This window comes from Psammomys obesus, unplaced genomic scaffold, assembly GCF_907164565.1.
Source record: "Psammomys obesus unplaced genomic scaffold, mPsaObe1.curated_primary_1811, whole genome shotgun sequence".
Lineage (NCBI taxonomy): Eukaryota > Metazoa > Chordata > Mammalia > Rodentia > Muridae > Psammomys > Psammomys obesus.
The window spans coordinates 862,669-886,457 of NW_026596234.1; the positions used below are offsets into that span (position 1 = coordinate 862,669).

General features: G+C 50.9%; 1 protein-coding gene across 1 annotated transcript in view; it reads right to left on the minus strand.

The window, feature by feature from the left end:
- Window positions 1-5,284: 5,284 nt before the first annotated feature.
- The window catches only part of Col20a1 (collagen type XX alpha 1 chain), a 34,490-nt gene continuing 15,985 nt past the window's right edge, over window positions 5,285-23,789 (minus strand). Inside the window, exons 15-37 of the mRNA XM_055596200.1 lie at window positions 23,299-23,428; window positions 22,922-23,064; window positions 22,633-22,765; window positions 22,108-22,256; window positions 21,804-21,933; window positions 20,751-20,789; window positions 19,443-19,581; window positions 16,267-16,409; window positions 15,870-15,979; window positions 15,390-15,548; window positions 15,240-15,317; window positions 14,461-14,547; window positions 13,585-13,638; window positions 9,619-9,714; window positions 9,494-9,547; window positions 9,341-9,394; window positions 8,863-8,916; window positions 7,879-7,950; window positions 7,234-7,269; window positions 7,086-7,152; window positions 6,836-7,006; window positions 6,322-6,399; window positions 5,285-5,418 (exon numbers count right to left, since the gene is read on the minus strand). Of these exons, the coding sequence (XP_055452175.1) occupies window positions 6,326-6,399; window positions 6,836-7,006; window positions 7,086-7,152; window positions 7,234-7,269; window positions 7,879-7,950; window positions 8,863-8,916; window positions 9,341-9,394; window positions 9,494-9,547; window positions 9,619-9,714; window positions 13,585-13,638; window positions 14,461-14,547; window positions 15,240-15,317; window positions 15,390-15,548; window positions 15,870-15,979; window positions 16,267-16,409; window positions 19,443-19,581; window positions 20,751-20,789; window positions 21,804-21,933; window positions 22,108-22,256; window positions 22,633-22,765; window positions 22,922-23,064; window positions 23,299-23,428 (2,172 nt within the window). The 3' untranslated portion in view covers window positions 5,285-5,418; window positions 6,322-6,325. The remainder of the gene's footprint in view (window positions 5,419-6,321; window positions 6,400-6,835; window positions 7,007-7,085; window positions 7,153-7,233; window positions 7,270-7,878; window positions 7,951-8,862; window positions 8,917-9,340; window positions 9,395-9,493; window positions 9,548-9,618; window positions 9,715-13,584; window positions 13,639-14,460; window positions 14,548-15,239; window positions 15,318-15,389; window positions 15,549-15,869; window positions 15,980-16,266; window positions 16,410-19,442; window positions 19,582-20,750; window positions 20,790-21,803; window positions 21,934-22,107; window positions 22,257-22,632; window positions 22,766-22,921; window positions 23,065-23,298; window positions 23,429-23,789) is intronic.

The following is a 23,789-nucleotide window of genomic DNA, read 5'->3' on the forward strand; positions in this document are numbered from 1 at the left end:
TTGAACCTGTGAGTTTAGAGAACAGCCCCTCTGATATGTGGACATCACCCAAAGCTCCCAGTCTTCCCATTCCACCTCCTCCCAAGGACAGCATCAGCTCAAGCGTGAGTCTTGGAGACCAGTTCGGCTAGCTCCTGGTCATCATGCCTGGGATCTCATATTGGACTCTACGATGTCTGGCTTCTTTCGCTTGTGTGGCCAAGGCTCATCTGCAGTGTTGTGTGCACTAGACCCATTGCTGTTGTGTGCTCGTTGGTTCTTAGTTGATGTTTTTGTCTGAATAAACTGAGTTGTGGTGTCTTCCCATCAATGTGTGGCCCTGCCCTCATTTCCAGCTGTCAGTCAGGGTGGTGTTGAATTCCTGAGTTCATCTCTGTGGGCGTGTATTGCCATTTCTGTTTGTGTTAATAATGTTTATTTGCTTTCTGTATGCTATGATGTCTTGACATGTTGGGGGCCTATCAAACTCAAGACTGCCACTTCCACAGTTGACCAAATTCTACTGCTCAGCTTCCTGGGAGCCTACCCACCTTCATGGTTGAGGGGCCATCTACAATAGTACCTATTCCTTACAGAACTTACACCAGAGCCAGCCACAAGGCAACTGGGGACCCCTGCGCAGCCCAGAGCCTGAGGAAGTGTCCAGACCATGACAGGCTGCTTCCTGTATTCAGCCTGACCCTCTCACAGAAGTCCCTGTGTGGGTGATGCCGCCTCCTTCCCTCAGCCCTTCCACCTACTGATGGACCCGGTGTCCCCTGCTACTAGGAATTTGCCTGGCATGACATCGTCTTCTTGGTAATTGCAACTGACACCCATTCTGTGGTGCCATCAACCCCCCAGGGAGTTAGATCTGAGCAGGGAGCCCTCGGGTCCATCCCACGTAGATAACTCATTCTACAGGATAGAAGTGGCCTCTCTGCTGCAATAACTCGTAGACACTGGCCCTTTTCCACTAGAAACCTCTGCGAGTCCAGTGTTTCATTCTCTGGGCCTCCTGCCACCCGTACAAACTGAGATCCATCAGCACAAAGCCACTAGCTGGTCTTGGAATTATTCTGATCTTCGTAGGGAAAAACCTGAGGATCCTTGGTATGTGTCCACGGTGTGCACACAGGGTTTTTTTTTTTTTTTTTTTTTTTTAAAGCTACACAAGACCACTCCTGAGCTCATGCTGCTCTACTCTAGTCTCTTCTGTTCAATCTGTAGAAAAATGCCAGTTGCAACTCCCCAAATTGATTTGCTGAGCCACAACTGGAAGCGCACTGCTCAGGATATAATACCAAAGGGAAGGGTGGAATTATCAGATACCGGAGTTTGCACTGGGATTTAGATGATTTGAAAACACTTTTGACTCAGATGTACTGTTTACACTTGCTGTTTGCAGGTAGGAGTTTCCATTACTTTAATCCTGCCTGACATTTCTTGCTATTTGCTGGCCTCATGGGTGATGCACAGATAGAACACACAGACCGTCAGCATGCCTGCATACACTTTCTCTCTGATTACAGTTGCCTATGTCACCAGTACCCAAAAGTTACCACTTTTCGTTGAGGGTATCCATTTCCTCCTCTAGCTTATGTGGGTCCACCGTGTGTGCTGTACTGCTGTGCCTGGCTTCATCTCCTCGCCCTGCACAGCCAGTTCTCATGTGCATGTGCTTACTGTGTGTGCCTACTGCACCATTTATCCATCCATTTTCTTTGCAGTGGACATTGGGACATTGTCCAGGGTTGTCATTGTCTAAGTGCTGCTGTGGAGGGGTTATGGTGTGCATTCCTGCTTCTCATCCTAACACTGGGAGGTAGAGGCATGAGGATGAAGACTTCAAGGTCACTCCCAACTACATTTTGAATTTGAGGGCAATCTGGGCTATGTGAGACTTTGTCTTCAACAGAACATTGCCAGCAAAAACATATCTAGGGCTGGGGAGGTAGCTCAGTCGGTACTGTAAGTGTCTGCCACGTAGCCAGGAAGACCCATGTTCAGATCTCCAGCACCCATGGAAAAGCTGAGAGTGGTGGTGACTACCTATAACTCCTCAAACACTTTCTGCATCTCTTCCCAGATGGGCAGGTCCCCAGGGCCTGCTGGCTAGTCAGTCTAGCCAAACCAGCAAGCTCCAATTTCAGTGAGTAACCACATCTCAAAAAATAAGATGGGAGCCAGGCAGTGGTGGCACATGCCTTTATTCCTAGCACTTGAGAGGCAGAGGCAGGCAGATCTCTGAGTTCAAGCCCAGCCTGGTCTACAGAGTGACTTCCTGGACAGCCAGGGCTACACAGAGAAACCCTGTCTTGAAAAACCAAAATAATAATAATAATAATAATAATAGTAATAATAATAAAAAATAATAATGTGGAAAGCAATAGACATCAACCTCCTGTCCACATAACACACACACACACAATTAATTATAATAATTTAAAGATATAACTACAGGTGGGAAAATGCACAAGTCTCGAGAAAACTCAAACTGCATGGTTATCTGCTGGCCTGGCTAGCATTTCTAGAACTTTCTCTAAAACAGCAGAAAGCATGCTTATTCTTTTTAAATGCACACGGGACACTGGGCAAGACAGACCATGTGCAAGGCCTGAAACCAAGTGTGACAAAATTCACAACTGGGTTAGGAGTATATTTCCCTGACTAGCAAGGAATCAACTAGAACACCATGTCTATGTTTCAATTGAATTTGGAGAGTTGCATCTTTTCATCAGTGAAACATATTTACAGCAATTTCTGTCACACTGGGAGATCTATTGTTTAATATGTTTTAACCCCTCCACAGAGGAAAGCCTTATCTAATCAGCAACTCTGGACACTTACTCTGTTGGTTCTTATTCTAGAAGATGGTCCTTGCTTATGGCAAATACTTATAAAGAGAGAAAGAGAGAGAGAGAGAGAGAGAGAGAGAGAGAGAGAGAGAGAGATTACAAACATCACTGTGCCTCCAGCTCCTGACAGTGACACCCTGCTGCCCTTGCACTTGTCCATTAGAATAACCTGGAATGATCTTGGTTTAGATCATTTAGTCACACATTGCTGCTATGTCACTGCCTGAGGCAGAGGGACCTTGCTGTCCCCCTGCTCACACTTTCCCCAGTCCTTTACAGAGGTCTTCATGTGTCTGCTGGACTCTGTCCTGACAAAAACTTCTCCCCAGGAATTTCAAAGTGGGATTGTGTGTTAAACCTGGAAGTGTTGTGGTCCCCAGAATATCCTTTGCCATAATCCTCAATATGAAATGTGCACATTTCCCCCTCTGCCCTCCTACCCCACTGATGCCTGGAATTGTGGGCTATAGGTTTTCCTCAGGAAGGATTCCTGATGAGTGTTCCCACTGTCTTAGCCACATGTGACACTAAGGACACATTTTACAGCCCACCCATTTGCTCTCATGGCCCTGTCATCGGTCTGAAATCTTAGTTCTTTCTTTGATGCTCAAATCTTCAAAGCCTTGTTACCTCAAACCACCAGTGCCCCATTTATTACTGCTCCTTTCCTCTGGGCCCCATCATGAGGCTGCTGTCAAACAAGTTCCCTGTGTCTCTCCTGACTCAAGCTCCTGGACACTTCTCCCCTGTGATCCTGCCGCTTAGTGATGGTTTCAGCGGCATTCTCCATCTCTGTTATGTCTCCTGCTGACTTGCCTCTCAGTTTCTTTCCCACATACCATCCTTCAAGTTGGCCTTCCTTCATTTATTCCTGTTATTTTGGGCTTCATGTTATTAATAGCCTTCCTTGCCTCTGTGGTGCAGTGTAAGTTTTAAAAAATTAATAGACCAAAGTAAACACAAATACCTCCTTATCTGATACAGACTGTTCATTTGTCCCAGTGTTTTTATCCTCGGATGCTTCCTTTTCTTTGTCAGCACGTGCCCTGAACCTGCATAACAATGCTGTTCACGATTGGACTGTGAATGTACATCTATGTACATGTGTACTTGTGTGTTAGAATGCATATGTGTGTGCATGCAGGTCCAGAAGGAAACTATTCATTGTCTTATAACAGCTTCTTGAGGATCAATGCTGCACACATGTGCAAACACACATACAGACATGTGTGCCTGTGCAGAAATGCATGCAATTACAGGCACAGGGAAACCTGCATGTGTGCAGCATGGCATACAGACACATGTACATACATCTATAAATGCTCACAGACATGTATACAGAGACACGTGTGTAAAGACAGACATGTATGCAGGCATTGATACATACATGTACCTGTGTGCCCACATGTGCACACACATACCCATGACACAATATGCATGACACATTGAGTCATGGTAGACTGTTCCTTTTGTCGGTATCAAACATCTCTTGTTCCTTGTCAAAATTTTTACCCTTCCTCCCAGTGATGTGGGTTCCCGCCTTTGTTTCTGGACTTTTTGGGTCTAGCTACACAGATGGGAGCAGTGGAACAGTTGCTTAATATCTGTTGAATAAGGAAATAGACATTTCTGACTCTTAGCTGGGCCAGGATTGGGAATGCAGGTGTCATGAGTTCATGCCAATCCAGACCCTTGTCTGGCACAGTGGGGTAAGGCTTACATGATCTCGCTGAGGTGGTAAAAGACCCAGGGCTGAGGTGCTGTGAGAGGACAACCTTGCTCTGAGACCCAGAAGACAAGGGGCCATAGATACCAGGTCTTAAAGTGACATCCCCATGCTGGGAGCCAAGCACAGAGGGACGTGAAGATGATCTGGACTTACTAGACTGGGGATGGGATGGGACAGGGCAGGTGGGCGCTGCTCGACCCAGAAGCAAAGGGGACTGAAAAGGACAGTAGGGCCGAAGTGACAGCACTGTTCTGAGGGAGAGACAGTGTCCGGAATATAGCCCTGGGAAGAGCACAGCAGACATGACAGCACATGCAAAGGCCCAGGGGTAGCCATAGTAGATGGCCTGTTGTGTGCTAAAATCGGCAGGAGGCCTTGGCTTTGCCCCTGGCATGACAAGTAGTCCTGTGAAATGGAGTGGAGAACAGGTCTGTACCTTAGTAGGGTGAAGGTGAGCAGTTACTGAGCAAGTGAGGTGGAGGATGAGAAGGGGTCAGCACAGGATCCAGGCTGAGCCTTGATGGGCCCAGAGGAAGGAGTCTGGGCTTTGAGGAGGCCCAAGAATCCTGGAGAGTTTTAAGTTGAAGGTGACATGAGTGGTGGGAGACAGTGGTCAGACACCTCACATAGGCTGATGAGCAAGCAGAGGTTTATCTGAACTAGGGAGCGGTACAAAGAAGGGGCTCTGGGGGGAACACCACCCTTTCCCCTTCCGACTCCTGCCACTTCACGGTCTGCCTTTGGCTCCCCTTCTCTGTCCCTCGAGGCCGAAGTTGTCCTTAGCATTGAGACAAAAACGTGGATGATGGTGCTGGGGAAGTATGGGTGATTTGAAGTGGCATAGGGAGGGTCCTGGCAAGAGAGAAGGGCAGGTACAGCTGAACTGCAGCCTCCTGGCACAGTGAGCTCAGGCTTCCTCAAAGTGAGGACTTGAAGGCTCCACACAGTAGCTTCTGTTGTGACATGGAAACAGCAGAACCTTGAGCTGTTCTCTGATCTCCCAACCAGGGACAAGGCTGTTGTACTCACCCAGGGCTCCAGCTTGTCCACAGTTGGGTCCCCACTCCTGCCACCCACTTTCCATCATACACACGCTTTAGCACCCCTAAGCCCTTGTGCCTGCTGAGTCTGCTCCCAGATGTCTGCGGCTCCATCATCTACTTGAAGACAATGCTGTTGCTCACGCCTGAACCCACCTGCGCCACCTGTGCTCACCTGCACTTGTGTTCACGCACCCCACCTGTGTCCACTGTACCCTCCCCCACACTTGCACCTGGAAACACCTCCTAAGGCCGGTTTGCGCATGGGAAGTTTACTTGGGGCGTCACGAGAAAGGGAAGAGGTCATCTGGTGCTGTCCCCTGCCTCCCTACTATCAACTCTATTGCCCATGCTCAGAATGCCCAGAGTGCTCTGTCTCAGACCTCAGCAGCCCTCATCTGGCCAGCTGTTCACTGGAATGTGTACCTGAGATCCCGTCTCTGTAAGCCGCCTGCCGTTATAGGGCTCCTCTAAGATCCATGAGCATCCGGTACTCCTGCACTCAACCCCTGCTCCGGTCTGTGGCTCCTCACCCTTGCTGGCACATCCCGGGTCTGCAGGACAGCCAGCCTCACCCCACCCTCATGGGCAGTGCCTCTTCTCAGATGGAGACAGCACCATCTCCCACTCTCTTACTGTTCCGCCCAAGTGGATACCCTCCACTCCAGCTATCCCTCCTTCTTGCCCCATGGCTGGCACGATGACAGAAATTTACCTGTTCACTCCAGGGGTTTGGGGGTCTGCCCCTCCTGTAGTCCAGGGCTGCCTATGTGGCTGATAGATGCAGGCTCACCTGAGAGGAAAGGGGACATTCCAGGACCGGAGGACGTAGCAGCTTCGGCTTCCTGTTCTCTGACCTGTCTTTTCAGAGGGAGGCTGGGTCCTTTTGGGATGAGCATGAGGCTCAGCCCTTGGCCAAAGGCTAAGCATTCATGAGAGAGCTCATCAGGTCTTTGAGATCCAAGCAAGTACCTTAGTGTGGGCTCAGTGGCCAGAGTAGAGACTTTACAACTTCTAAATGAGGCGGGGTCACCTGTGGATACCTGAGGCTGTTCCTGGTTCATGAAGACATCTTTGGAGTAAAAGGGCTGACAAGGAGGAAATACATACACATACACACACACACACATACACACACACACACACACACACACACACACACCCATGCGTGTGCAGGAAACCAGCCACTGTCTACTTCTAGAATCCTTTCCAAGCAGGAAGCCTGATACCTTGGTCCTCAGGGTGGTAGATATGTCCCCAGTCTCCAGGAAGTAGAGCTTCATTGTGTGATCCAGGAGGCTCTACAGATCCATGTCTTCCCGGCTGTGCTGTCTCTACCATGAAGGGCATTGGTGGACGAGCATTCTCATGGAGGAAGGAATTCAGCTTCAGCACGTGTGCTGGGGAAGGAGATGTCATTTGGGTGCCGGCCTCACCAGTAAGGACAAGGCAGGGCAGGGCAGGGTGGTCTTTACTTACTCTGTATGGCTGACTCGCAGGCCTGGCTCACCAGCTGGAAGATGGTGGCAAGGGACTGTGGCTCTCCCTGAAAGGAGGACATGGCTTTGGGGACCCATGGCAGGTGCTACAAGGGAGTCCCAGTCTCCATACTGTGGGCTTCACCCACCTTCTCTCCTCGTTCACCTTTGGACCCTGGTAGACCCTATAGCAGGAGGGAAAGGGAAAAAGCTGTCAGCATAGAGGCACAGAGATACAGGCATGGCGTGTAGCTGACATGGCGTCAAAGCACCAACCCAACTACCAAGTTCCAGGAGTCTGTGCCCTCAGCTCCAGCCCAGGGTGAGCAAGTGGAACTGGATGTCCACAGCAGAAACAGTCTCAAGTGGAGCTGGGAGTGATCTGCCGAGGACCCAGCTCCAGCTGTGCATTTTGTGCTGGGGAGTATGGGCAGAGCTCTCAAACAGCCGAAACATGGCCTAGAGAAAAGACCCTCCCTTGGCCCAGAGGCAGGCCTGAGCCAACAACACCTACTCATCACCCTGCTTCTTCCTCTATGTCATGCCCACACTATGGACCCCACTTAAGGGGCGCTAAGCTGCTGAGACCCTACTCCTCTCGGCTGATGGCTGAGGTGGCCTCCCAGGGAGCTGGATCCTCAAAAGTCAACTACTGCCTCCTTCCAATTCTGGGTCCGCATGGAAGCCATGGGAAACTCTGAAAAGGCAGATCTTCAATCAGGCAGCCCCTGAACCCGTGCTTGCACAGTCCCTGTTGTTTGGCTGCCTTGCTGGAGTGTAGGGGAAATACTTACTGTGGGCCCCACAGCCCCTGGGGGTCCTCGCTCCCCGTTGGTGCCTCTGGCCCCTGCCAAGCCCTGGAACCCCTGCAAAAATGCAGGCATCAGAGTTTGAGCCCCAAGGAGTCTATTCTCTTCCCCTGTCCTGGTTTGCTATTCAGGGGCCCATTACCACACAAGGTTAACCCTAGCTACTCTCAGGCCTTGCCCTCATGCTTCAGATCCTGTTCCTGAACCACTGTTTGTAGAAGACCATGAATCCAGCACCCAGGGCAGCCCCTCCAAGCCCCTCCTCTAACATGCAGGACAAAACCCTACCTATGCTCGGTACTCAGACAGGCACTCCACACCTAACTCAGCATCCAGGATAGACTACCACCCTTCACCCAAGTATCCATCAGTGTTTATTCTGCACTGAAATACTCCCTGCTAGGCTCTGGGTACTCTGGCAGAAACACAATGGGCTATCCCCAGACCCAGAGGGTAGTCCTTGTAGCATATCCTGCTGAGTTTTAGCTATTGGCCTGAGGCACCTCTCAGAGGTTCGCTGGGTACAGAGCTCACAGAGACAACCCTCCGGGATTGAGGAAGAAAAGCCTTCTGAAGGTGATGAAACCCCAGCTTTCCTGCAGGGTCATGGAGCTGCCTTTGATGTCCCAGCCGCTGGGGAGTCCGGTAGCATCCAGACACAGCCAGTCTAGCCACATACCCCTACCAAGCCCAGCCAGGAGCCCTGACACCCCTGCCCTGAAGAGTTAGGCATGGTTGGGCCTGTACAAGGGCTCCTTTCCATAGGAACCTGGTCTAGGGGCAAGGGCCTTTTCTGGAGTAGAGCGGGTGCTCCAGCGTCCAGACACTCAGATGCCCAACAGAGCCCTGTGGAAGGCTGCAGCGGGAACAGTTCCCTCCTCCAGCGTGGTCTGAACAGTGGCAGGTGGTGGTCATTGCCTCTCTCCCAAACTAGCCGCCCAGTTCCAGGGAATTCTGAGAAGAGCCTACCCTAGGGCCAGGCGGTCCAGGCAGGCCGGCAGGTCCCTCCAGTCCCCTCATTCCCTGATGAACAGAGGAGGGGAAAATTGAGATGAGGGCTTATATCAGCCCGTATTTTCTACGGTGACCACCCAGCAGCCCCTGACACAGACTTCTCACTGCCATTTCTCTTCTACCAACTTGATGCCCTTTGGGTCCAGGCCAGTACTTCCCCAAGAAGGTGACCTACCCTGGGAAGGCGGGACCTACAACTTGGCCCAGCCCTGATTAGAGGAGCCACCTCCCTTCACTACACTTCAGAGTAACAGCATTTATCCTTAGTGTGGGCTGAGATAGCTTTCTTGCTAGCCAGGCCTTCGGGAGGAGGGCAGATGAAGCCTCAGGAGGAGGAAGCCTCTTCACTTCCTCATCCCCTGTAGCCTCTGTCTCCAAGATTCTACCGGGGCCTACTCCCCCACTCACCACCTACTGGGCCTGGAGCCAGTACCTTTGGTCCTTGTAGGCCAGTTTTCCCCGGGATGCCTTGCTGACCAGAGAAGCCCTGTGAAGGAATAGAGATAGTCCACCAGGCAGAGGCCAATATCATATGCAGAGGAAGGTCCTACCCATATTCTTGCCCTGTCATGATCCTGGTCATTACCTGCAAGCCTGGGAAGCCATGATCTCCCTTCTCTCCTTTGACTCCTGGTGGCCCCTACAGGGGAAGATGGACTGAGAGGCAGGGAAGAGAGACAAAAGGAAAGATGGGTACAGAGTAGCACCTACCATGGGTCCCTGGACTGCACGGCCCTGGGTCCCTGGTGACCCCTGCTGACCTCCAGGGCCTTCGGGTCCTGTTTGTCCAGGTGGCCCCTGCTCTCCCTGGAGACACAAGGAGAAATTGAGAAGACATATTCTCTGTCCCTTTCTATTCACTATCTGCCTCAGCACTGTATCCACCACCCAGTGATTTTCATACGAGGCCACAAGAACCTTCACTGCAGAACAAAGGTGCCCTTAATGCCTACCCTGAGTGGATCCTGATGGGACACATCTGTAGGGTACAACCAGCTCCTGGTCATTTATCCAGAGCCACAAACAAGCCACAGTGGAGCCAGGATTTGAAGCTAGCTCCTCCACCCACCCCACCCCAATACTCTTTTTCTGCTCTGGTGCCAAAGGGGCTTGGAGAAGAAATCACCAAGAGGAGAGAAGGAGCTCAGTGGGGTGATATGTAGGGGATCAAGGGTAATCTTGATCTCTGATACCCCAAACACAAACCTTGATTCTCACAAGCTCTAAGGGACAGGTGACCCCAGATGTTTAAACTAAGATTGGGGGGAAGCACTTCTGAACTTTTTTTTTTATTAATCAAATCAATGCTTCAAACATGGTAAAGAAAACTGTTCGGTTTTATCAATGCACAACTATAAATATGACACCAGCGTGCAGCGCACTGCCACATACTAAACAGTGATGACGACATCACCGTGCTGGCTTCTTAATGAGGCAAGACTACTTAGCATGTGGGGAACCAGCAAAATTAATAGTGAGCAGCTGCAAGGAAAAACATTGCTTTATCACATCCTAGTCACGGAACAAATGATACATTTATTTAATATCTGTTTGATTTGTTTTTCAAATTTCAAATAAATTAAGATTAAAGGAATTTTGTTATCACATAAAAATGAGTGTCTGTTTCAGTGTCTGAGTCATCTCTGCATTTAATGAATTACTATTATGCCAAAGGAAAGAAAAAGACATGTGTACTACCTCGTGACACCAGGTGACAAAGTTCTGAACTACCCCCCAACACCAATAGGCCAGAAAAGGAAACCAGAGTTATAAACACTGGGCAGGGGAAGTAAAAGCAACTATGCATGTGATCTCATGTGAGTCTGGAAAACATGGAGACAAAATAATCGAAAACAAAATAATAAGACAAACAAGAAAGCTGGCTACAAAAATAACCTTAGGGAAAGAGCCTGTGCCTAAACCATGAGAGCAGCTGTAGTGAGGAGACCACCATTTTCCCTAGCAGCAAAAAGGAGCAATGTTTAGGCATGAACTTGAACCCTTCAACAAACAGGATACCATGCTCTTGGATGACAAAACGCAAATTCTAAAAGTACTACTTCTTCCCAAATACGACTATAACCTGAACTTGATTCCAATAAAAACAGCGACAATATTTCCCAGTCTAAATGGGCAAGTGAGCTCTATAAGCAAGGAGAACCAGTGATGTTCTGAAGAGGATCAGACTGGGCTAGCAAGATTGCTCAGTGGATAAAGGCTCTTACTGCACAAGCCTGGTGACTTGAGTTCAATCCCTGGAACTCACCTAAAGATGGAAGAACAGAGTTGTCCTCTGACCTGCACGTGCATATACACATAAGTGGCTATAGCCAGGAGTATGGAGGCCCACTGTCATTCATGATGCTTGGACCTGTCCAGTGGACAGGAACGATTTGGCCAGGCTGGACTCATGGGCCTGATAGACAAGCCAGCAGGAAGGGTAAAGCTAGAGGTAGGACTAGTGAGGTGGTACTGATTAGCAGGGCTGAAGCCTCAGGGACAGGGACTAGAGGCTGGCTTTTCACAGACTGGAGATGGCTCTTTCCGCCTCATATCGAGCGAGCTGGGGATGAACCAAGTGCAGGTCTGAAAGGCCCAAAAGTTCCAGAGAAACCAGAGGATGTCTGCTTTCTACTCTCAGACTAAGGGAGGTTTTTTAAATTTTAATTGTATTTAACACATATTTATTTAGTGTTTGTGAACACATGTGTAGAGGTCAGAGGACAACGTATGTGTGCCGGTTCTGTCCTTTCATCATGTGGGTCCTGAGAGTCAAAATCATGTAGTCAGGCTTGGTGACAAGCAACTTTACCTGCTGGGCTATCTTGCCTGCCTTGGGAGGTTTTTCTTAAATGGCCTACAAAATTCAAAACCCAGAAGCAGAGGAATGATGTAGATTACGCAAAAATTACCCTAAAAAAAAAAAATCTATGTAGACACCAGTCAACAAGCAAGTTCAAAGGGCACACAACAAATGACGAGGAAGTCACAAGTCACTTCACAGGACCGCTGACTCCAAACTGTAGAACATCCCACAGCGGAGGGTTGCAGGACACACTTCTAACAAGAAAAGCCTGGCAGCTTCTGAAAGACGTCAGAGCTAGTATAGCAAATTCCAGGCTAGCCCTGGCTACATAGTGAGACCCTCTCCCAGACAAACAACAAACAAAAGCTATGTACATTTCTACCCACCAGCCTGCCAATATCAGCCAGTTATCCAGGCGCGGTCTGGAGAGCAGCTGGCTTACCATGGGGAAGCAGGTGCACATTGCTTAGCTCCCAAAGGGGGGACAGCTGGCATTGTGCACGTAAGGACACAGGATCCATCCCAGTGGACTCCTGAACTCCTGCAGACTGCCCGGACAGGGAGAAGTACTGCAGCACCTTCAGAGGGGCTGAGTGCTCCCCTCACTGATGGAAGGCTGATACTATTTACACATGTCCAAGGTACAAAGGCCTCAGCCAGCTCTGCCCAAGAACACACAGTCCTTCCCAAGGGGCACTGTGCCAGGGTTAAGGCAGGACAGAGTATGGGGTGCAGTTTGACAGAGCCTCTGGAGGACTAAGAGGGAGGTGAAGGTGTCAGGGCAGGGGGAGGAGCATATCCCAGCAGCTGCCACTCCTTGCACATCTGCTCATGTGGCATTGTGGCCTACCAACCTAGAATCCAGCAAGACTGGCACCTTGCAGGCATTGCAGGGGTAATGCCGCTACCTGAAGTACACTGCCGTCAGCTTCACGCTCCACAGGCCAAGACCCTCCTCCCAACATACCCAGACCTCGAGCTAGACCCTGCCCTGTGTAATGAGACCAATCACCCTGCAGCAGGCTATCATTTAGCTGTTTTAGCTATAAAACTACAGCAAGAACGCTGTCCTTTCCACAGTCATACAGTGTTTGCTGAGACCAGCACAATTGCTGAGGAGGGTGAGGATGGAGCACACGCAACTGTCCCAGGGTCTGCCTGCTTTTGTCTGCGCGGCACGCATACTGTCTGAACCTGTAGCTGTCTCTGCTGCCTTAATACCAGTGTTCTGAGCCCAGATTCAGATGGAGGGCAAAACACTGTCTATATTTGTCTCTGACTAATCCCCTATAAACTCATTTCACCCATCAAAGTCAACTTTAATGAGTCATTTCTTTGGGCTGTTGTGCCACCTCTGTTCATACAGATACTAATTTTACATTAAAAAAGAAAGTCATGCTGTGCTCTAACACACCTACAAACCTCTGCAGAGTCAGACTCTCTCTCCGACACACCCATAGACCCTGTAGATGGCACAAATTCAGAGACTAATCATGTTTGAAATCACTTTGGAACTCAGTCTCCTGAGTGCTGTGGATGAGGAGTTAGCAAGTGTCAGTGGAGGAGAATGAAGAGTGAGTTGAGGAGCTAGGTAGCCTGGACACACCCACTGCCCCCCATCCTCAGTTTCCTGACCTGTGCCATGTGGGTGATCCTGCCTGTGAGAGTGGGTGAAGGTCAAATATCCACTAAGTACTAGGTTCAGGGCCAGAGGTCAAACAGGAGTGAGGTGGGGTGGGAATGGGCACGTAACAGTTGCTGATTTCCCTGTGAGGTCAGATCCCTGCTTTCCTACAGTGGGGGTCTCTTCCCTATGCTCTGAATGTGCAGGGTTCTTTCACTGCAGGTCAGATCAGGCTCATAAGACCTACCTTGGGCCCTGGGTGTCCCTGCTGTCCTGGAGTGCCATTCCTTCCAGGGAGGCCCTGTAAAGATTCAGATTAGGACTGAGGGTCAGCCCCATCATAGTCCTTAGTCCCACTCAGCCTCCCTCCAGCAGATCCTCCTATCTGTATTTGCTGAGAGGAAAAGGATCCTCGAAGATCAAGGTTACCCTTTACTGTCCTCTTCCCCAGTGATGAGCACCCACTGGAGTAGGGCAGATTTGAGGTCACACCCTGGGCCTATATACAACGAGGGATGTGGACCTCCAAGTGCAGAGTAAGTGCTCTGGACAGGCATCCTGCATTCACTGGCTCTGGAAGCATTGCAACCCTGCAAGATTAGCCCAGGAGAAGACCAGAAGAGGTATAAACATCCTCTGAGGATGCCACGGCCTGCCCAAGGTAGAGGGCTTATGGTGCTGGCCAACTCCTTTCCAGTAGCCAGGGCAGAACTGCCTGCAAGGCTATGGTTCACAGCTTGCCACATAATAGCCCACCAGCCGCCACTAGTACAGTCCTGGAGACCAGCTCATTCCATCAGGAACACTGGAGAAACTTTGATTTCCTGGCAGAGAAAGGCCAGCATCTGCCCACAGAGGGAGGACATATCTAATAGAAAAAAGCTCAGCCACTGTGCAGAGGGGCTGCCCAGCCTGGGCTGGTGGGCCTGAGAGCCATGGAAGAAACCAAAGGAAGCCGGTCCTCTGTGTAAAATGCTTAGGGAGGGCTGCTGGTGGTTCTGGATTCCTGAAGACTGGTGTGAAAGGCATTTGTAGAGTATTCCACCTCTACCAATAGCAGCAGAAATCGCTGGTTATCCCCAAGGGAGAAGGTTATCAGCAGGGGAGAAGATACTGGACTCACTGGAGGGCCTTGGGGCCCTGGTGGCCCAGGGGTCTCAGATGAGCAGGCACAGGCAGAAGGGAAGGCTGGGCATGTCTCGCCATCCCTCTGGAAGAAGAGAAATGATTTACTCAATGGACCCTTCCCTGGATCTCTTCTGATTTTAAAACTCAGAATGAACAAAGGACACCTAAGGTCAGGAAGCCTCTAGAGTCATCATCAGAAGTAGGACAGATCAGAGTAAAGGCTGTTAAGTCCTGTGTAGGCAGCAGGCTCGGGGTACCCTTCCTGGATGCCCACATGAGCTCTACGACATGATGGAATCTCCTTTTCCTCACTGTCCTCACAGGCTCCTAGCATGGCCAAGCTTAGTATGAGTGTGGGTTCTCAGGGAATTAGTGAGGATAGTTCCTAGGTCCCCAGCAGGACTAGGATGACTCTACAGCCTCCCTGAACAAGTCTCTACCGGGGCTTATAGAGAAGAGGGAACAGCCTCTCTCTAGGGCTGACCAGGGACTTCTAACCGGCACATAGTTGTCACTGATGGAAATTGGATGTCCTGCATATGTTCCAGTCCATGGCAGCTGTTGTAGCTGCAGATGAAGCTTCTTGGCCTTCCTCCAAATGCCCATGGGACTTTCCTATTCAGGCCCCCAGACATCTCATTCAGAAGGTATGCTTTCATCTCTCTCAGTACAGTGGGTCTAGTCAGGCCATCTATCCCAGATTCTGTATTACAGAGCCTTACTGACACTCTCACAGGGCCTAGAGGCGGTATCTAGGGCCTTGCTGCCACATACCAATGCGGGAAGCTCGCAGCACCTGTCCTTGTCTGCCCAGGAATCACTGCACACGATTTGCAACATCTGGAGCTGGAACTGTGAGGCAGGGGAAAGGTCAGGCCCCATAGGCAGAGCCTACCCATCCCATGAGGCAAGGCCCAGACTCACTGTGGCTGAGCTGCTCCGTGGCCCCCTAGCCTTGGCTAGCCTCCCCAGCGTGATGAAACCAGCTGTGGGTGGGCTGCCAGAATCCCCAATGGGCCGCTCAGCCACCTTCCGACAGTCCACATAAAGCCTGACCTTAGAGTGGCCTACAGCCATGTGCACCTGCAGAAACCATAGTAAATCTCCCACCCCAGATCAGGCCAAGACAGATTAAGGGGGCCCAACACATAGGGTCAGATCCTGACTCCACTCTGGAACCTACTGGGGCCTCACCTTCCCCAGGGAAAGCTGCTGTAGGAGCCTTCCAAAGAGAAGAATTTGTTCTCTGACCCAAATTAAAGAGGGGCAATCAGAACAAAGGAGCACCAGGGTCAAAGGCCCTAGATCAACCAATGCTTGACTCTCAGGGGAGACAACCACATGCAGGGAAAGCCAGACCAAAGAGTCAGGGCCTATAGGACTCATGCAGACAGTTCCCAGGACCTTGTGGAAGCTTCCAAAGAAAACCTTCTTCGCATCCTGCAGGTCAAAGGTGACCTCCTGCAAGCCTGCCCTGGGATCATGGTTGAAGTAAGTCAGAGACTTTCTGCCAACTGCCGGGAAGGATAGGGAGGAGATGAAAATGGTAAGTTGGAAGAGGGCTGCAGTGACAGACCAAAGGCCCTCCCCAAGACCCGAGCAGGACCTCCACACTGCAAAGCCCTGGTGCTATCCAGGGTATCTGTTCTCACTGATTTTGGGTGTCTGGCCTAGCTGCCTGAAGGGCACCATGGCTTGAAGTAGGGCTTGGCATCAGTTGGATTCATTCTATGAGGTCAGGAAGGTAAGCGGGGGCCCCATCCATCTCAAGCTCCAAGGGTGATATGGGGCCCACAGTCACCATCCAACAGAACTCCAAGGATGGGCTGGAAGTCCTCAGCCATAATCTGCCACAGTGCAAAGGCTTCTCGGGGTGTCTCAGGGAGCAGACGCACAAGGAAGACAATGGTGTATTCTGGTGGCAGGGTTGCTGGGTAGATGTCGCTGGAGAGACAAGGGGTTGGAACAGATTTCAAGGGACCGAGCCAAGGTCTTCTGGTCTCAGTTTCCCTATAAGGAACATGGGGGTATAGCAGAGCATACCCCAAACTGTCAGTGTTCAACAAGAAGTGCCGCAGCCCCTGGGCCAACAGACCATCTCTTCCCTGAAGACAGGCCAAGGCTACAATTGAGGTCACTGGGCAAGGGCTCCCTAGATCCTTATGCTCAGCTGCAATGTAGATTAAAAGGACCCTGACCAGGGAGACTACAGTAAGAAGGTCTCTTGAGCAGTCCCAGGATTCAAGAGCTGCTCCCACTGAGTACATATGCTGAGGTATCAGACTAGGCAATGAGTACATGCCCATGCTGATACAGGCAGTCATTGCCTGGGCTGGCATGAGACTCACAGTGATCCTTTTTCAGTCTCCTGAGTTCTAGGACTCCAGGTGCTACCACACACAGAGTTCTCTAAACACAATGATCACAGGACTCCATGTACTCTTCCTTCCTCTGGCAGCTCTCCACTACACCACAAGAAAGGAGTCTCCTTCACAGCAGCTCTCACGGTGGGGACCATTTGGGTTAAGTGAGAACTCTGGGGAAACTAGTTAGCTGTCCCACCTTCTTTTGGAGCCCCAGAAAGGCAAATAGATAGACGGAGAGCTACAGGAAAAGTCACTCATTTGAGGAGATGCAGACAGCTTTGATTCAGGCTTGTGGTAAGAGTAGAGACGGGGAGACAAGGAAGGCAAAAACAAGACCACTCAGTTGCCTGCACTCCGGGTTGGTGGCTTCGCCTCACCAGCCCATTAGTTAGTCCCCTGACCAACTGAAACACTAGGCTAGATCTTGGACTTGAAGGACGGAACCACGTGCTCTGTGAAAGACCTCCCCCACCATCATGGTCCTCTAAACAGAACAGCTGCCATCTTCATCAGACAAGCTCTGCCTGCTTACAAGACACCACGCACTGGACCTGTACACTGTTGCTATTCCCCCAGAGGAGGAGGTGGATCACTGGAGCCTCACCTGAGATTTCAGCCACTCCCTCCTGCACAGCCCTCCTGCATGTAATTCTGCCCTAACTGCATGTTGCCTTGGGTCTCTAGAATTTGTAGGCTGGAAGAAGTTAACTGAAGGGGAGCTTCGTTTATGTGGCTATCGGGAAGTCACCACTCATACTGGGTAAAGGCTTCTGGTGGAGCTGCTTTAGGCTCCTGTGAGTACCCTCTCACCTATGCTCTGCAAGTGAGCCCAACTGGCTTGTAAGGAAGAAATAGATGCCATTTACTCCCAAAGCTGGAAAATCTCACATTACCAAAGTGGGGCAGAGCAGGAAGGAGGGGCAAGGGAGAAAAGAAGAGGATGGTGAGGGAAATCAGGAGGCAGACATTAAGATGAGGGGCTGCAGGGCCAGGTGTGGTGACACGGGCCTTTAATCCCAGCACTGGAGAAGTAGAGGCAGGTGGATCTCTGAGTTCAAAGCCAGCCTGATCTACAAAGTGAGTTTCTGGACAGCCAGCACCATACAGAAAAAACACTGTCTCAGAAAACAAACAAACAAACAAACAAAAAAAAAAGGATGGGGACAGCAAAATATGCCAAGCGTCACATGAGGACCAGGGACATTCGATGGCAAGGCCAAGCACAAAGTACATGTGGCCATGGCCGTGCCTGCCTCAAAGGATAATTCTCACAAGAAAATGTACAAGTAGATCATGCAGATAAGAGCCTTACAGCATTGAGAGTGTAAATTAGTATTACCACTATGGAAAACAGAACGAAGGATTCTCAAAAAAAAAAAAAGAACTACCAGATGATCTGGCAAGTCCATTCCTCCTTACAAAGGACATGAAATCGGACTTTGTGGTCACTGTACTATTCACCGGAGCCAAGAGATGGAGTCAACCAACGCGTCCATTCAGTTTTGAGTGAGAGATGGAGCCAAGCTCTGAGGACAGAGTGCTATGTATATACCTCAGGAACAGCAAGGATAATGAATGGGACAAGCTATTGAGATGCTATAAACTTCATGGGAGGAAGAACATAAAGAACCAGAGTGTGGGACTACAGAGGACAGGTGCAGACGGTCACCGGCCATGCACTTCATAAAGTTCGAGGAAAAGACTCAGGTTTTATAATAGTAAAATAATGAATGTCGGAAGGGATAGCTATATTTAGCTATTAATGGCTTAGCTAGCCATTAACTAACACATCTATAGAAAAAGATGGTAAGCCTGTATGGGCCTCAGCTGAGTAGATAGGAAGGGCAGCCCCAAGCCTCTCTCCTGCTTAACCGGAGGCTTCTGCCCAAAGCTTCTAGCTCTTCTCATGAAGGAGCATGAACAAAGACAAGATTTCCAGCTTGCTGCCTGCACCCGGGCCCCAAGTTGCTGTGGGAGCCCGTGGGTTGCCTCCTTTCTTGCTCATAGGAGCATGTGGCAGTAGTGGGAAGGTCAGAGCTTTTACCTCTGTGAAACATATTTTTATTTTTGCTACATGCCCAGGCCTCAGTTCTTTCAGGATGTGAGTCATACTGCACCAACATTCAAGCAGGAGGGAGGCAAGCATGTATTGGTGCCGACTAGATACCAGGGGCCTCACGAGCCTTCTCATGGCTTCTTGGAAAGCCCCGACTTTTTACAAACCTAGGATGGTTTGTGAAACCATAGATTCGCCAGTCAGGATACAGAGCAGATACACAACCATTCAGAGGGAACAGTGCCATAACTTATTTGCAGTTTTGTGAATGTGAATGATCTCTGGGCCATGTAGGGAAAAGACCCATTCATGGCATCTAGTCATGCTGGGCATGGGGCCTAACCCCACACACAAGATTTTATTCATTTGTCCAATGAGAATTTCTGGAGTATCTGGGGCTGAAGCCAGTCTGCTGACATGGTGTCAGAAGCTAGTTAGTCCTGGGCCAGGGTCATGACAGAGCCACAAAACACGAGGCAGGCCCCATACCAACTCTTCCCACCCAATTTTACCTGGCCCGTTCTTGTACTCCCACTTCCCTTGGCCCACTCGCACCTGGCCCGCCGCATCAGTTGAGCATCCTTGAAGAGAGTGAAGGTTGGGGCCATCCCCAAGGCTGAGGGCTCCATGGCTACCCCTCGAATAGAGGCATACTCCTTCGCTACGAGGCCAAAGGCCACCATCAGGTCAAACCCTGGTGGAACAGGGAATGATGGCCAGGGACAATCAGTGAAGAGGGAGGGAGGGGTGGGGCAAAGATTCCACTTGGAGAGGGGTGGCAAGGTGTAGAAGAAAGGGCCTGAGAGGGTGGCCTGGGTTTGGTTACCAGAACAGTGAGAGACTGGAACAGGGTCCTGAAGGTGGCCATGGGCCCAGCAGTACCTTGCCCTCCAAAGAAGAATCTAGCCGCTTTCTAGCCAGGCTAACATCTATCCCCCTTCCTCACTGTCCCCCTTCCTCAATTCCAGTTCTGACACTGGGGAAATTGCTCCCCCAAATACTGTAGCTTGGAAAGGCGCAGTGGAACCTGTGACACCCACCTCACACACCTACCACACTCTGCCCCCACAAGCTTCATGTTTAAGGAAGACCTTGCTGAGCATCCCTCTAGCCAGCAAGGAAGCCTCAAGCAGACCCCTTTGTTCTTTGTAACCTGAGAGTTCTATGGTCCTGACCCCAGCGATAGGCTGAGGCTAGTATATGAGTCACTGGGGTGATCAGTGTCATGTGTCCCCCCAAAGTGCAAACTCCCTTTACAGCATTAGTTGGCACAAATAAGAGCGTGACATCACATATGTATCTGGTGTTTAACCGTGTGCCACCAGGTACAGAGGCTCCCCTATTTCAAGGAAGCAGTTGTGTCTACCAATCCCTGCCAGCTTCGGGGCAGTGGCAGCCCCAGGCAGGGCTCTCTTATTGGGATGCAGGTGAGATAAGCCCTTCATACTACAGAGCCTATCTGCCTACCCTGTACTTTTACACCGGACCCTCCCTTGCTGGCCGTGCCTCATGCTGAGCATCTGTTCGCTACCCTCTCGCATAGTACTTAGGAGGACTCCGGGGCTTTGCTTGACTTACCCCAGATGCCTGGTAATAGGGAGTCACCTAGGGCCTGAGTGTACCTAGCCAGTTCTGCCCCTGCCCTGCACATGCTGATGCTAACTTTGGAACCTCTCAGTTCCCCACTGTGAAGCAGGAATACTTCCCTGCCAGCCTTGCGGGCCACCTGAGAAGAAACAGGCCTTGACCAGCACCCTGTAGCTGATCCAGGATCATGGATGCTCAGTCCCAACCTTGGATGAGTCAAGAAAAGCAAAGCGAGCAATCAACAGAGCACAGCTGACACAAATATCCAGGACCTACCTGAGAGGGGACTGTCCGGGTGTAGGGCTGGGCAGGCTGCTGAGAAGACAAGAAGGGTCCGGTGAGTCACATCAAAAGCTAGCCGAACTACCAGAAGGAGTACTTGGTGGGCAATGTCAGGCCTCAGGTGGACCTATGTTCAAGTAGGCACATGCCCTACCTGCCTCCCTTTTGTTACACCAACCCTGTAGTCTCCACTCCTCACTGCCATCCTGGGAACTCACTGAGTGAGAAGGTGCCCCCCTGCCTACCCTGTGCACCCTGGGCCAAAACCAAGGTCCTACTGCGGACTCTGCCTAAAAATACTATGGACCCCAGATGAACCCCAGACAGCAGACGGTAGGGTCAGGGAGATGGCAGGATGCAGCGAACAGCACAGGTGTGGGGGCAGAGATACAGGCTGACCCTGTACCCAAACATGGGGCAGATGAAGTCACAGTCAGGGCTCCAGCACAGTGGTCATCCATGAGCAATGAGGAGCTAACCGGCGTAGGCACTTGGGTTGTAATGGGATGAGCCCAGAGGGGGCACCATAGCTGAGGTAGTAGGATTCCTGGCCTCTGAAGGTAGCTGTGGCCCTTGGGTGGTTGTTTGCTGCTGAGCCTGGCCTTGTGGGTTGGAGGATACCAGGCCGCTAGAGACCTGCTCATGTCCTGTGGCATCAAGGGCAGGTCTCTTGTGGGCAGAACCTTCCATTTCCTCTAGCCATTTCCCAGTCACTCTGATCCAGCCTGCTTTATTTGCTTTGGGCACTCTGCTCCCTATGGCCTCTCCACAGTCTGTGTTGGGTCTGGGGTCTCACTGGCTCTGGGGCCTCATTGGCTGTGAGGTTTCACTGGCTTCCGGGGTCTCATTGGTTATCAGGTCTCACTGGCTCTGGAGTCTCACTGATTCTGGGGTCTCATTGGTTATGAAGTCTCACTGGGTCTAGTATCTGGCCTGCTCTGGAGTCTGACCAGGTCTGAAGTCTGACTAGGTCTAGAATTTAGCTGGACCTTGAGTATGGCTTGGGCTTGGGGCTTAGAAGGAGCTGCAGCATTGGGGCCTACTAACCTGTGCGGTATGTGCCAGACACTGCTACACTCTCGCCTGCTCCATAGACAGCTGAGACCAGGACTCTGTACTTGGTGGCAGACATCAGATCAGGGAGTACAACATGGCTCCTGGTGCCTGGTACAGAGATCTGGGGAAAGGGGTGGTGGTGGCTGGCCCTGAGCCTCTCTTCTTAGATTGCCTTCTCCTTTCAAGGCTGTATTCCCTCTGCCCATCTTCCCTTCCTTAAAGAAGCTGCTGCTCAACAGATATATAAAATCAGTACCTAAACCCCTGAGTGGCTCTGAGCCCTTTACAGACTCACCGATTTCTCTGGTCCAGAGCCTGAGGCCAGTGCATAATTGAGCCGGTAATGGAGAACATGGCCACTTGGTGGTGTCCAGCTGACCTGCAGGCTGTTGGGGGTCTTCGAGAACAAGACCAGGCTGGACGGGGGGCTTCTGCTTGCTGCAGCTATTCAGTGGCACAGGCAATGTGGAATTCAAGGCTCTCCAGAATGGAGGGGCCCACAGCCAGAAATCCTGCATCATGTTTTATGCCCTGCCTTGCCCAACCCTAAACAATGCCCCTGCTGAGTTCCCCCAATACTCCTAGAAGGTGTTGCATATGTCACCCATGCTGGAGATTTTGGACCTCAGCCACGCCAAGAACCTGTACCCACTGTGGGCTCAGATACAGTGGTCCAGCCCAGAGTCTCGGGGACTCAGGGAGCCTGCTTGCCGGTGGGTCTGAGAGTATGAGGTCCTGGGCATGTGGATCAAGGAGAACTTGGACCCCCTCTGTGTTCCTCCTGCCCCAAGACCATCTGAACGGAGGATAGGCCACCTACAGGGGATGTAGCGGAGAGACACAGGGTCGCTGCGAGTGCCGTCCCTGTAGTAGGCTAGGAGGGTGATTTCATATTCCACATGCCTCATCAGGCCAGGCAAGATGGCTGTGCCAAGGGTCCCTGGTACAGAGATCTAGAGAAAGAAGAGTCCAGGGGTCCACCTGGATCATAGGAAACCTTACCTCGAGAGATAGACTCACAGGCTATTCCCAAGATACAGGACTGGGATGGGAAAGGATCTGTGGCCATAAGAACTTCTCTGAAAGGTCATCTGCCCCCGTCTCCTTACCTCATGGGCCTTCCCCTCTCCCAAGGGTATCCACTTGATCTGATACACAAGTACACCAGACAAATCAGTGGCCAACCATGACAGCTTTACTGCATCTCCTGGGAGCTCCATCACAGACAGCTGGCTAGGGCTAGGAGCTTTCTCTGGAAGGTGGGTTGTATAAATGGAGTATAGAGCACTGACCTAAGCTATTGCTTTCAGACAAGGGTCAGCCAAATGGAGGAATATCCCTGCTCTTGTCTCTCTGCAGACCTTCTATCATATCTGTCCAGACACTTGTTCCCACCTGGCCTAGCACATCCAGAACAGACACCCAACACAGGCCCTTCAGTAAGACACAGTCCAGCTCCACCCCAAACTTGACCTCACTGACTCACTTGTGGTCACATGGCCAGTCAGCATGGAGGAACCGCCCCCGTAGTAAAAACAGGTGACTCGGACATTGTACATGGTAGAGGAAGAAAGTGGGCCCAGGGTGGCAGAGGTGGCATTCCCAGGAACCTGAACCTGTGGGAGGTATACAGGCAGACCCGTCAGGCACCTACCAGGGTGGAGGCCCAGGTTCAAGACCTATATATAGCCAGGGCTAGCCTATGACTCCCAAAGTAGGAAAAACGCCATCAGCCATGGATCCGCAGAATGGCCCATGAATGGGGACTCCTCTCCCTGACTCACATTTTCACCCCACAACCATTCTGCTTCTAAATCAGGTGTGGCCACAGTCTTAGCATGACATCACTGTGTATGTGTGTGTGCCATGGATGTATATGTTTCTTTACTTTAGGTCTCCCTCCAATTCCCACCAGACACAGCTTCTAGAGGACTGGGACACTATCAACACTGTGTCCCTTGTACCATCCCAAAGGCT